We start from the raw sequence: 15353 nt of genomic DNA on the forward strand, positions 1-15353 counted from the left end.
GTAGTGGTCTAAGGTATTCTAAACACCCCTCTGGCCTCCCCAGATTTACTAAATGATTCTGCTACCTTAACTTTCCTTAAAAAATGTGAAAACAGTTACGAGGTTATCCCTCAAGTGTTCTCTTCTCAAGTTCTTTCAACTCTTTTCTCTTCAGTCATGAATTCTAGACCAGCAGTTCCCAAAACACAGGAAAAAGGGGAGTTTAGGGACTTCTGGCAGGACTCCCTGGGAATTTTTATGCCGCTAAGTACTGCGATTCTCCAAAACAAAGGGAAGGGGAGGAAAACTCACCTCTATTACTACTTCATGGAACATACACTTTGGGATATTTTGTCCTATGCCATTTACAATCCTGATTCTTTCCTCTGGAAATAATTCAGCTTGTTGATGCCGCCACAGTAAGACCCAACACTCATGGGAGGGCTAAGCTGACCAGTGTGAGCAGAAAGAATAGCCACGCCTTGATTCTGGAGGAAATCCATCTAGAACAGATGGATGTATGGGAACCCATTTCACTGGACTGTGATCTCCATCTCTCCAGCATCTCCACATTTCCAATGTTGAGGGCCCAAATGATGCTTAATAATTATTTATTGAATGGGCATGTTAATAGAGGATGAATGGCTTCAATGCAAACATAGACCACTTAGGAAAAAAATTAAAACCTCGGGAAGGGGGGAAGATGGCAGAAGAGTAAGATGCGGAGATCACCTGCCTCCCCACAGATACACCAGAAACACATCTACACGTGGAACAGCTCCTACAGAACACCTACTGAACGCTGGCAGAAGACCTCAGACCTCCCAAAAGGCAAGAAAGTCCCCACGTACCTGGGTAGGGCAAGAGAAAAAAAGAAAATTAATTAAAAACAGAGACAAAAGAATAGGGACGGCACCTGCACCAGTGGGAGGGAGCTGTGAAGGAGGAAAGGTTTCCACACACTAGGAGCCCCTTCGCGGCTGGGGACTGCGGGTGGCGGGGGGGAAGCTTCGGAGCCAAGGAGGAGAGCGCAGCCACAGGGGCGCGGAGGGCAGAGCGGGGAGATTCCCGCACAGAGGATCGGTGCCGACCGGCACTCACCAGCCCCAGAGGCTTGTCTGCTCACCCGCCGGGGCGGGCGGGGCTGCAAGCTGAGGCTCGGGCTTCGGGCGGAGCGCAGGGAGAGGACTGGGGTTGGCGGCATGAACACAGCCTGCAGGGGGTTAGTGCACCACGGCTGGCCGGGAGGGAGTCTGGGGAAAAGTCTGGAGCTGCCGAAGAGGCAAGAGACTTTTTCTTCCCTCTCTGTTTCCTGGTGCGCGAGGAGAGGGGATTAAGGGCGCTGCTTAAAGGAGCTCCAGAGGCGGCGCGAGCCGCGGCTAAAAGCGCGGACCCCAGAGACGGGCATGAGTCGCTAAGGGCGCTGCTGCCGCCACCAAGAGCCTTGTATGCGAACACAGGTCACTCTCCACACACCCCCCTTCCAGGGACCCCGCCACTGCCAGGGTCCCGGGATCCAGGGACAACTCCCCCAGGAGAACGCACAGCGCGCCTCAGGCTGGTGCAACGTCACGCCGGCCTCTGCCGCCGCAGGCCCGCCCCACACTCCGTGCCCCTCCCTCCCCGCGGCCTGAGCGAGCCAGAGCCCCTGAGTCAGCGGCTCCTTTAAGCCCATCCTGTCAGAGCGAAGAAAAGACGCCATCTGGCGACCTACACGCAGAGGCGGGGCCGAAGCCAAAGCTGAGCCCCTGGGAGCTGTGAGAACAAAGAAGAGAAAGGGAAATCTCTCCCAGCAGCCTCAGGAGCAGCGGATTAAAGCTCCACGATCAACTTGATGTACCCTGCATCTGTGGAATATCTGAATAGACAGCGAATCGTCCCAAATTGAGGAGGTGGACTTTGAGAGCAAGATTTATGATTCTTTCCCCTTTTCCTCTTTTTGTGAGTCTGTATGTCTATGCTTCTGTGTGAGATTTTGTCTGTATAGCTTTGCTTTCACCATTTGTCCTAGGGTTCTATCTGTCCGTTTTGGGGGGTTTTTTTTCTTTAAAAAAATTATTTTTCTTAATAATTATTTTTTATTTTAATAACTTTATCTTACTTTATTTTATTTTAACTTCTTTCTTTCCTTCCTTCCTTCCTTTTCCTTCCTTCCTTCCTTGCTCCCTCCTTTCTTCCTTCCTTCCTTCCTTCCCTCCTTCCTTTCTTTCTTTCTCTCTCTTTCTTTCTTTCTTTCTTTCTTTTTCTTTCTTTCTTTCTTTCTTACTTTCTTTCTTTCTATTTTTTCTCTCTTTTATTCGGAGACGTGTGGATGAAAGGCTCTTGGTGCTGCAGCCAGGAGTCAGTGCTGTGCCTCTGAGGTGGGAGAGCCAACTTCACGACACTGGTCCACAAGAGACCTCTCAGCTCCACATAATATCAACTGGTGAAAATCTCCCAGAGATCTCCATCTCAACACCAGCACCCAGCTTCACTCAATGACCAAGCTACAGTGCTGGACACCCTATGCCAAACAACTAGCAAGACAGGAACACAACCCCACCCATTAGCAGAGACGCTGACTAAAATCACAATAAGTCCACAGACACCCCAAAACACACTACCAGACGTGGACCTGCCCAACAGAAAGACAAGATCCAACCTCATCCACCAGAACACAGGCACTAGTCCCCTCCACCAGGAAGCCTACACAACCCACTGAACCAACCTTAGCCACTGGGGACAGACACCAAAAACAACGGGAACTACGAACCTGCAGCCTGCAAAAAGGAGACCCCAAACACAGTAAGATAAGCAAAATGAGAAGACAGAAAAACACACAGCAGATGAAGGAGCAATGGAAAAACCCACCAGACCTAACAAATGAAGAGGAAATAGGCAGTCTACCGGAAAAAGAATTCAGAATAATGATAGTAAAGATGATCAAAAATCTTGGAAATAGAATAGAGAAAATGCAAGAAACATTTAACAAGGACCTCGAAGAGCCAGAGATGAAACAAGCAATGATGAACAACACAATAAATGAAATTAAAAATACTCTAGAAGAGATCAATAGCAGAATAACTGAAGCAGAAGAAAGGATAAGTGACCTGGAAGATACAATAGTGGAAATAACTACTGCAGAGCAGAATAAAGAAAAAAGAATGAGAAGAACGGAGGACAGTCTTAGAGACCTCTGGGACAACATTAAACGCACCAACATTCGAATTATAGGGGTCCCAGAAGAAGAAGAGAAAAAGAAAGGGACTGAGAAAATATTTGAAGAGATTATAGTTGAAAACTTCCCTAATATGGGCAAGGAAAGAGTTAATCAAGTCCAGGAAGCACAGAGAGTCCCATACAGGATAAATCCAAGGAGAAATACGCCAAGACACATATTAATCAAACTGTCAAAAATTAAATACAAAGAAAGCATATTAAAAGCAGCAAGGGAAAAACAACAAATAACATACAAGGGAATCCCCATAAGGTTAACAGCTGATCTTTCAGCAGAAACTCTGCAAGCCAGAAGGGACTGGCAGGGCATATTGAAAGTGATGAAGGAGAAAAACCTGCAACCAAGATTACTCTACCCAGCAAGGATCTCATTCACATTTGATGGAGAAATTAAAACCTTTACAGACAAGCAAAAGCTGAGAGAGTTCAGCACCACCAAACCAGCTTTACAACAAATGCTAAAGGAACTTCTCTAGGCAAGAAACACAACAGAAGGAAAAGACCTACAATAACGAACCCAAAACAACTAAGAAAATGGGCGTAGGAACATACATATCGATAATTACCTTAAATGTAAATGGACTAAATGCTCCCACCAAGACACAGATTGGCTGAATGGATGCAAAAACAAGACCCATATATATGCTGTCTACAAGACACCCACTTCAGACCCAGAGACACATACAGACTGAAAGTAAGGGGATGGAAGAAGATACTCCACGCAAATGGAAACCAAAAGAAAGCTGGAGTAGCAATTCTCATATCAGACAAAAGAGACTTTAAAATAAAGACTGTTAGAAGAGACAAAGAAGGACACTACACAATGATCAAGGGATCGATCCAAGAAGAAGATATAACAATTGTAAAGCTTTATGCACCCATCATAGGAGCACCCCGATACCTAAGGCAAATACTAACAGCCTTAAAAGAGGAAATCGACAGTAACACATTCATAGTAGGGGACTTTAACATCCCACTGTCACCAATGGACAGATCATCCAAAATGAAAATAAATAAGGAAGCACAAGCTTTAAATGATACATTAAACAAGATGGACTTAATTGATATTTATAGGACATTCCGTCCAAAAACAACAGAATACACATTTTTCGGAAGTGCTCAGGGAACATTCTCCAGGATAGATCATATCTTGGGTCACAAATCAAGCCTTGGTAAATTTAAGAAAACTGAAATTGTATCAAGTATCTTCTCCGACCACAACGCTATGAGACTAGATATCAATTACAGGAAAAGACCTGTAAAAAATACAAACACATGGAGGCTAAACAATACACTGCTTAATAACGAAGTGATCACTGAAGAAATCAAAGAGGAAATCAAAAAATACCTAGAAACAAATGACAATGGAGACACGACGACCCAAAACCTATGAGATGCACCAAAAGCAGTTCTAAGAGCGAAGTTTATAGCAATACAATCCTACCTCAAGAAACAGGAAACATCTCGAATAAACAACCTAACCTTGCACCTAAAGCAATTAGAGAAAGAAGAACAAAAACACCGCAAAGTTAGCAGAAGGAAAGAAATCATAAAAATCAGATCAGAAACAAGTGAAAAAGAAATGAAGGAAACGATAGCAAAGATCAATAAAACTGAAAGCTGGTTCTTTGAGAAGATAAACAAAATTGATAACCCATTAGCCAGACTCATCAAGGAAAAAAGGGAGGGGCTTCCCTGGTGGCGCAGTGGTTGAGAATCTGCCTGCCAATGCAGGGGACACGGGTTCGAGCCCTGGTCTGGGAAGATCCCACATGCTGCGGAGCAACTGGGCCCGTGAGCCACAACTACTGAGCCTGCGCGTCTGGAGCCTGTGCTCCGCAACAACAGAGGCCGCGACAGTGAGAGTCCCGCGCACCGCGATGAAGAGTGGCCCCCACTTGCCACAACTAGAGAAAGCCCTCGCACAGAAACGAAGACCCAACACAGCCAAAAATAAATAAATAAATAAATTTATAAAAAGAAAAAAAGGGAGAAGACTCAAATCAATAGAATCAGAAATGAAAAAGGAGAAGTAACAGCTGACACTGCCGAAATACAAAGGATCATGAGAGATTACTCCAAGCAACTCTATGCCAATAAAATGGACAACACGGAAGAAATGGAGAAATTCTTAGTAATGCACAACCTGCCAAGACTGAATCAGGAAGAAATAGAAAATATGAACAGACCAATCACAGGCACTGAAATTGAAATTGTGATTAAAATCTTCCATCAAACAAAAGCCCAGGACCAGATGGCTTCACAGGCAAATTCTATCAAACATTTAGAGAAGAGCTAACACCTGTCCTTCTCAAACTCTTCCAAAATATAGCAGAGGGCGGAACACCCCCAAACTCATTCTACGAGGCCACCATCACCCTGATACCAAAACCAGACAAGGATGTCACAAAGAAAGAAAACTACAGGCCAATATCACTGATGAACATAGATGCAAAAATCCTCAACAACATACTAGCAAGCAGAATCCAACAGCACATTAAAAGGATCATACACCACGATCAAGTGGGGTTTATTCCAGGAATGCAAGGATTCTTCAACGTACGCAAATCAATCAACGTGATACACCATATTAACAGATTGAAGGAGAAAAACCATATGATCATCTCAATAGATGCAGAGAAAGCTTTCGACAAAATTCAACACCCATTTATGCTAAAAACCCTCCAGAAAGTAGGCATAGAGGGAACTTTCCTCAACATAATAAAGGCCATATATGACAAAGCCACAGCCAACATCGTCCTCAATGGTGAAAACCTGAAAGCATTTCCACTAAGGTCAGGAACACGACAAGGTTGCCCACTCTCACCACTCTTATTCAACATAGGTTTGGAAGTTTTAGCCACAGTAATCAGCGAAGAAAAGGAAATTAAAGGAATCCAAATTGGAAAAGAAGAAGTAAAGCTGTCACTGTTTGCAGATGACATGATACTATACAGAGAGAATCCTAAAGATGCTACCAGAAAACTACTAGAGCTAAACAAGGAATTTGGTAAAGAAGCAGGATACAAAATTAATGCACAGAAATCTCTTGCATTCCTATACACTAACGATGAAAAAATCTGAAAGTGAAATCAAGAAAACACTCCCATTTACCACTGCAACAAAAAGAATAAAACATCTAGGAATAAACCTACCTAAGGAGACAAAAGACCTGTATGCAGAAAATTATAAGACACTGACGAAAGAAATTAAAGATAATACAAACAGATGGAGAGATATACCATGTTCCTGGATTGGAAGAATCAACACTGTGAAAATGACTGCACTCCCCAAAGCAATCTACAGATTCAATGCAACCCCCATCAAACTACCACTGGCATTTTTCACAGAACTAGAACAAAAAATTTCACAATTTGTATGGAAACACAAAAGACCCCAAATAGCCAAAGCAATCTTGAGAACGAAAAATGGAGCTGGAGGAATCAGGCTCCCTGACCTCAGACTATACTACAAAGCTACAGTAATCAAGACAGTATGGTACTGGCACAAAAACAGAAAGACAGATCAACGGAACAGGATAGAAAGCCCAGAGATATATCCACACACATATGGTCACCTTATCTTTGATAAAGGAGGCAGGAATGTACAGTGGAGAAAGGACTCTTTGAAGGAGAAAGCCTCTTCAAATAAGTGGTGCTGGGAAAACTGGACAGGTACATTTAAAAGTATGAGATTAGATCACTCCCTAACACCATACGCAAAACTAAGCTCAAAATGGACTAAAGACCTAAATGTAAGGCCAGACACTATCAAACTCTTAGAGGAAAACATAGGCAGAACACTCTGTGACATAAATCACAGCAAGATCCTTTTTGACCCACCTCCTAGAGAAATGGTAATAAAAACAAAAATAAACAAATGGGATCTAATGAAACTTCAAAGCTTTTGCACAGCAAAGGAAACAAGACCATAAACAAGACCAAAGGACAACCCTCAGAATGGGAGAAAATATTTGCAAACGAAGCAGCTGACAAAGGATTAATCTCCAAAATTTATAAGCAGCTCATGCAGCTCAATAACAAAAGAAACAAACAACCCAGTCCAAAAATGGGCAGAAGACCTAAATAGACATTTCTCCAAAGAAGATATACAGACTGCCAACAAACACAAGAACGAATGCTCAACATCATTAATCATTAGAGAAATGCAAATCAAAACTACAATGAGATATCACCTCATACCGGTCAGAATGGCCATTATCAAAAAATCTAGAAACAATAAATGCTGGAGAGGGTGTGGAGAAAAGGGAACCCTCTTGCACTGCTGGTAGGAATGTGAATTGGTACAGCCACTATGGAGAACAGCATGGAGGTTCCTTTAAGAACTACAAATAGAACTACCATGTGATCCAGCAATCCCACCACTGGGCATATACCCAGAGAAAACCATAATTCCAAAAGACACATGCACCCCAATGTTCACTGCAGCACTATTTACAATAGCCATGTCACGGAAGCAACCTAAATGCCCATCGACAGATGAACGGATAAAGAAGAGGTGGTACATATATACAATGGAATATTACTCAGCCATAAAAAAGGAACGGAATTCAGCCATTTGTAGAGACACGGATGGATCTAGAGACTGTCATACAGAGTGAAGTAAATCAGAAAAGAGAAAAACAAATATCGCATATTAACGCATATATGTGGAACCTAGAAAAATGGTACAGACGAACCAGTTTGCAGGGCAGAAATAGAGACACAGATGTAGAGAAGAAACGTATGGACAGCAAGGGGGGAAAGTGGCCAGGGGGCGGTGGTGGTGTGATGAACTGGGAGACTGGGATTGACATATATACACTAATATATATAAAATGGATAACTAATAAGAACCTGCTGTATAAATAAATAAATTAAATTAAATTAAAAAAAAAAAAAAGGAGGAGATGTGACTATGGATGAATGGTCAAAGAAATGCGACTTTGCTCGTTTGGAAGACGGAGGAATCACACTTGGATCAGCCAAACCAGACTCTTTGCTATTCGAAAAGCAATTTTCTTTCCTTTTCTCACTTTGTTTCTTCCCTCTGGAATTGTACTGGACCCATCGCCATCAAATCAAATCTAACAATCCTTCAAGGTCCACATTTTTCTAGTATGAGTCAGTGCGTAAGTGAACAAATGCATACAAACTGAAAGCTACCTGTGTATAGGTTGGCTTTCCTACCTCGTCATACACCCTGGCAACAAGAATCAGAAAACAAATACCTAACATGGCGAGAGTGGGGCCGACCCATGCCAGGTTCTATGCCTTCCTTTTGCTCAGCAACCACTAGCTTTGTTTCTTTGACTTTATATTCTGTGCTCTGCCAAAACATCATGTTCTTCGTTACTTGTCAGTAACTGGTTTCTTTATTAGTTTACTTACCGAGGATATTCTGTTCCCCAAAAGAAAGGTTTCTGGAGCTCTCCTGCTGGAAATCCTGGGAGAAAGACAAACAAAATTGTAAGGGACGTAGGGATTGATTTAATGATGAGTACCTGGTTCTAGCTTTGGCACTGAAGTTCCAAAGGCCCATCTTAAAGGTACTCCTCATGGATCTGGGACCCCTCTAAGAGATCCAACTATCCCTAAGATGACATTAATTCAACTGAGTTTGAAATCAGTGCACTCCATCAGTTTCAAGGAAACTATTTTGCACGGATACACTATTGGCAGTGTCCAGGCTGCTGTGAACTGGGTTCCTTCATAAACAGCACATGCAAGAGGCTTCCAGCTGTCTTGTGGCTTCCCCTGATACAGAAAGGGCCCGCTTCATGGGCACACAACCAATGCAGTCACACGGGGCCCCCGTGCAGAAGGACCCTGCAATGGAATTAATGTTCTGCTGTCACTGTATGAAATGCTTAATAAATTTATGTTTGAATGTGATTTTGGAAGTGGAGACCAAGGGCACAAGAAAGCATGCATGTGAGCAAAGCAGCCAGGCAAAATATTCCTGTCCACGGTTCCTTTTATGCTCCGTTTGCATGCAGCATCCAAGACGCTCCCTGGGAGCGCAGAACTCCAGTAGACCCACAATATGTGCGAATTCAGCAAGACTCAAAACGAGTACAAGGTAAGCATGTTACCTCTAGGACTGAGTATGTGGGGGCTCTGACAGCCCTCTTGGGGCTCTTTCTGTTGGAAGCAGAATTTGCTTTGATCACCAAAGGGCAGCAGTGGCATTCTAAGAAACCTGAATGGCCAAGGGACTCTGTCATACTCTTTCTTACTCCTGTATCGGTCAACCACATATACCGAAATGATGACGTAGAAGGAAAGGGAAAGACAGGACAACCCACAGTTTCTTTTCCTTTCAGTCCTTTCTTACTCATCAGTAAGCCAAAGGTAGAGAGTGTTGGTAGAATGTACATGTATATAAGAAATGAAGTAAAACCAACTGAGTGAGTTTTATGCAGTGTTTCCACTGTTTTGGCAAGAAGAAAATACATACTCATGTACAAGCTAGAAAATACAAACTAGAATTTCGTCAATTCCACATCTCAGTTAAAAGTTCTTATATCTGGGGACTTCCCTGGTGGCACAGTGGATAAGACTCCATGCTCCCAATGCAGGGGGCCTGGGTTCGATCCCTTCGATCCCTACTAGAAAATACAAACTAGAATTTCGTCAATTCCACATCTCAGTTAAAAGTTCTTATATCTGGGGACTTCCCTGGTGGCACAGTGGATAAGACTCCATGCTCCCAATGCAGGGGGCCTGGGTTCGATCCCTGGTCAGGGAACTAGATCCCACATGCATGCTGCAACTAAGAGTTCGCATGCCTCAACTAAGGAGGCTGCGTGCCCCAACTAAGGAGCCCACATGCTGCAACTAAGGAGCTGGCGAGCCACAACTAAGGAGCCCTCGAGCCGCAACTAAGGAGCCCACCTACCACAACTAAGACCCAGAGCAACCAAATAAATAAATATTGTTTAAAGAAAAGTTCTTATATCTGTATTTGTTTTGGCATTGCACAATATAAAGATGAATGGTAAAATTACGCTGATGATTTAAATTTTTAATTCTTCTTACAACTTACAATGGTATTAAATAGCAAATAAAAAATACTGTGACAAGTCTAGAGAAAGACAGGCTGTAGAAGACAGGACAAAGCTATATATTTTAGCCCCTTTACAGCACTTTTTCCTGCTTTCTGAAAAAGAGGTCCCCATATTTTCATTTTGTACTAAGCCCCACAAATTATGTAGCTGGCCCTGGGTGCAGATGAGTGGGAGAAATGCCTTGCTTTGCTCTGTCATTGCAACTCACCACTAAATTTTGTACCCTGGGGTTGATCCTAGGAGCTGCACTTACAAGCCATCACAACTGGGAATGCAAAGAATAGTAACAAAGCAAATGACAGACAGAGAGAGATACCCTTCTGCAACATCCTTGCCTGCTCCAGAGCCACTGCTCAAAGCCCCTGGAGACTAAAAGCTCTGTTATGAGTTCAAATGTTTTATCTTCCCTCCCTCCCTCTCAACAATCTGTCTACCTCTCCTCCAAGACAGGACACTACGAGAAGTGAGGGTAAGAAAGCACATTCTTAATTTAGAAGTGAAATATTAATTCTATGTAATTCATATACATATATCATTTATATTTTTCAATAATATCATAGTTTGAGATTTCAGGGTGCAAAAACCTAATTGTAAAACAGAGCTGGGTCCAGCTAGTAGTCCTCTCTCTTCCTGCTGCTTTCACATAAGGGAAAATGCATCTGACTCTGGAGGGGCAATGTCATATTAATCTCCATAATTTCCACATTTTCTTAAACATCTTTGGCATCTTTATATCAGTATTCCATCATCTTTTTGGTGATTACTTTTAGTAAGTCATTCTGACTTGGATATATATATGCAAATACATACTACATATATATGCAAATCACAGTGTTTATATGAAAATTCTGTCTCACATAATATATCATCAAAAAGCAATGATATTTCCCAATAAGAACAATGATCATAGACCAATGTGACTTAATTATTAAATCATTATGGCTTTCCTGCTTGGTAATGTGCCCAGCTGGAAGCATTTATGTCCATTGCCAACCCCTTTACGGGAAAACATCTGACACCTGCAGGAGCCTCCTTTTCTGCCGCTGTTGCCGTTAGAGGCCCCAGACTCGCAGACCGCAGCCATCACACTCCCCTGATCAGCTGTATCTTCGCAGCTTGTCAGGGCCACGGAACCCAACACTGATCAACAGAAGAATCTGATGCCCTTAGGACCATTTTGCTGAAGTGAATGGATTAACTGTTTAAGCTGCATTTTTGGAGATGTCAACTGGCAAGAGTGATAGATCAAATCCCAACAGGGCCAACTCAATATCTTATCTCATAAGGCGAATGAGCTCTATTCAGCAAAGGCAGAAGTGAAAAATAATTAAATAAATGGAAAGGGAATTCTCTTTCTTTTCCTCTCCCTTTTTAATAGGCTTTTCTTATCTTTTCTTGCCCACCCATTTTATCTCCTCTTGTTCCCGTTTCAGCACTGCCTCACCACCTATTTCACACTTTTCAAGCGCCTTTTTCTATCAGTATATTTATGGGAGACATTTCTCACAATGTAAGTGTGTGTGTGTATGTATGTACGCATACATATGAACATGAGAGAGAGGAGAGAGGGAAGGAGAGGGAGGAAAGAGAAATTTAACTATCGGACTGGCAAAAATTCATAAATTTTATAATACGTAATACTGACCAGGGTGTAGGAAGCATGTTGGTGGGAATATACATTCTTGCAAGCATTTTGGAAAGCAATTTAGTCATCTCTCAATGCTTTAAATGCCATTTTAGAAAATGAGTAACTGCATGCTGATAAGGAAAAGGCTCTAACAGATATTATTAAGCAAAAAACAAAAAAAAATTAAGTGTAAATACAGCATTCTGTCATGTATGAGTCCTTTTATGTGTACTACATGTGTAAACGTATGCATGGGTATATAGAGCCGGGTCTGCTATAACGCTTGTATTGAAAAGGTAAATGTGTTCCAACATGATTGAAGTATCAGGGAAAAGACGGGAACATAACTCCAGTTTCACATTTTCTTACGCACAATTCTGTCCATGAGAAATGCTAGATGAAAGCAGAAAACTGCACCCAAATGAACTGAGCTGCTTCAGAGTACACAAAATGCACACATCCCGACATGGACCAGCTACCCCTGCCCCCCAAGTGTTAGAAGCCCTACCCATCCACATCTGGTGTTAAAACTTTTCAGATAAACCTCCTTCCACCACTCACTACACAGTAACTCACAAGCTGCAAGCCCTCCAATGCCAACTTCCCCAAGCAAACTTCAGGTCTTTTCTTTTAAGGGAAAGCACCATATTTACTGTAGCGTTTATGTATTTACCCATTTAACACGTGTAAAACCGTGCTATCGTTGTTATTAGGCTCCTGGCTTTTGTTTTCACGTGTCACTGATAGTTTTTGATTGTTGTGCTCCAACTCCATTTGTCCCATAAGCCTTGTGGCTTTTACTGCACAGTTTTGCATAGTGCAGTGATGCTTAGGACCACATGTCGCATTACAGCAGAACTGACTACGTATGTACACATCTATGTGTATATGTACACATATATATTCCCACCAGCGGTTCTCAAATTTTGTCATGCATCAGAATCACCTGGAGGACTTACTGAAACACAGATGGCTGGGCCTCACCCTCAGAGCTTCTGAGTCAGTAGGTCCAGAGAGGTGGCTAGGAATTTGCATCACTAACAAGTTCCCCTGTGATGTGATGCTGATGGTTTGGGAACCACACTTCAAGAACCACGGCCCAGTCACTGGCTGTCATGCACTGTGGTGCCACGGCTAAATACGTTTATTGCTGCGTCGCTGTAACTGAGAAAAGTGTGCAACAACCTAGATGTTCAACAGGAGGGGAATGAGTTAATGATGGTATAACCATATTATGGACTGCTGTGCAGCAAATGAAAAGAAAGGGGCAGGTCTCCATATTCTAGCGTGGGAAACTCTCGAAGAAATGCTGTTGGAATAAAGCAAGGCATAGATATAGATACATAAATGCCATTTATATATTTAAGATAACTATCCTATCAATTTGAGTATATGTATGAAAATTCACAGAAAAGGTCTGTAAAATACATACCAAAGTGGTCATGGTGGTTACTTACCTCTTGGAACTAAATGGGATTTGGGGTGGTGGGTGGTTAAAGGGGCTTTGGACATAAATGTAATGCTTAAAATATTGATTAATCAAAGGTAATCAACTTGTATAGTTAAAATGAACTCTTTTAGGGACTTCCCTGGTGGTCCAGTGGTTAAGAATCCGCCTCCCAATGCAGGGGACGCGGGTCTGATCCCCGGTCGGGAAACTAAGATCCCACCTGCCGCGGGACAACTAAGCCCGCGCGCCACAACTACTGAGCCCGTGCGCTCTGGAGGCCGTGCGCCACAAGTAGAGAGAAGCCCGTGCGCCGCAACAAAGAAAGATCCCGCATGCCGCAACGAAGACCCAACACAGCCAAAAATAAATAAATAAATAAATAAATAAATAAATAAATAAATAAATAAATATTTTTAAAAATAAAATGAACTCTTTTAGAGATAAACAGGTGTATTACAGAAATTTCTCCTAAAGGTTATCCCAAACAGTTTATAGTTAACTAAGCTTACATAGTAGTTTTTTGCTCATACATTTGTCAACACCAGCAAATTCCTATTTCAAGCAAAAACACAGACTGTGGTTAAATAATTCCAAACACTAACATTCTGACAAAAGAAAATATTGGTATCTATATCTTGTAACAACCTCACTACCTGGTAGCAAAAAATCCTCTTTCTCAAATCCGTATGTAGGAAAATCACAAGGCCTGCTTTAGGCTTTCTACTTGGGTCAGCCTTTTGTTTTTACTGGCGTTTCTCATAAGTCTATCAATGAATATTGACTAACCTAGTTGGAATCTTAGCAAAATGCTGACCATAGAGTGCTTCTGTTTAGGACACAACTGCCAAACAACTGATCACATACAGTGGGTCAGGTTCAACTAGTCGGTCTTTAAAGTCATCAAGTTATATCCTAACTGTAGCTGTATCTTTCCAGGAAAAGTTAAATGCCTCAGTGTGTCTGGGTTTCAGTGTCCATTTTACTAGCGTAAAATCACATTAATTAGGTTTTTTAGTATAGGCAAATATAGAGAAAAGAACCAAAATTAGCCCATTGTCCCACAGCTCAGACCTAAGAAAACAAACATATATCCTCAGGGATAGAGTTCAAACTGTATGGAGAGATGGGGAAAAAATTAATAATTTCCCTTTTTTCCCACCCCTCTCCCCCCAGCCCAGAACTTCCCACTACTATGTACAAAACTAGCTTCAGATATTTACTCAAACGTCACCTCCTCCTCACTGAGGCCTCCCCTAGTACTTTTTAAAGGAGGAAAGTATTATTCTACCCCCCTTTCTTGCTTTATATCTCATCATAGTACCACCATCTATGATACTCTAAATTTTACTTATCCTTTATAAAGTATTGTCTGTCTTTCCCCAACCGTGATGCAAGCTCCATAACAAAAGGACTTTTATTTTTACCATTCTCTCACTGCAATATCTCCAAAACGATGCCTGGCACGTGGTAAGCACTCAATAAATACTTGCTGAGTGAATGGAATCTGCACTTTGTGAAACTCTGAACGGTGACTGGGGTTAAACACTACCTGTAACTATGAGTGCGTGTTAGCCAAAGTCTAAAACATTACACGACACTATTAGTACTACCAATGTGCTACTTGAAGTTTCCATATTCAATACCAGAATGGGGCTGTGTTCCATTATTCAAGTTCTGGTTTTCCTTTACCTTCTAGATTAGGTACTCTGTTGGTTCCATTCCCTTACAATCATGGCCGAGCTAGTGCGGTTTTGAAGTCTGCACATTTTTTTCAATAAACTCTTAATCGGAATGCAAATATTAACAAGATGAAAAGCTCTGCCCAGCTCCATGCAAATTCCATCACTCTATGTCCTCTTAGCCCTCCGTAACACCAAGGAATAAAAGTAGGATGTTTCCCCCTTTACGGTTTTATGGCATATGCTACAAAGAGAAAATCACACAAAATACTGATTTAGATCAGAGTCCTTTGGTCCTAACAATACTGAATGAAGATAATCTCTTTTCCCTAC

General features: G+C 42.1%; 1 protein-coding gene across 2 annotated transcripts in view; it reads right to left on the bottom strand.

Moving 5' to 3' along the window:
* The window catches only part of PHEX (phosphate regulating endopeptidase X-linked), a 198757-nt gene that overhangs the window by 20800 nt on the left and 162604 nt on the right, over positions 1-15353 (bottom strand). For both annotated transcript variants that reach the window (XM_007454158.1, XM_007454159.1), the window contains exon 16: positions 8586-8640. In XM_007454158.1, the coding sequence (XP_007454220.1) occupies positions 8586-8640 (55 nt within the window). The remainder of the gene's footprint in view (positions 1-8585; positions 8641-15353) is intronic.

The sequence above is a fragment of the Lipotes vexillifer genome, unplaced genomic scaffold (assembly GCF_000442215.2).
Source record: "Lipotes vexillifer unplaced genomic scaffold, Lipotes_vexillifer_v1.1 scaffold279, whole genome shotgun sequence".
NCBI classification, from domain to species: Eukaryota; Metazoa; Chordata; class Mammalia; order Artiodactyla; family Lipotidae; genus Lipotes; species Lipotes vexillifer.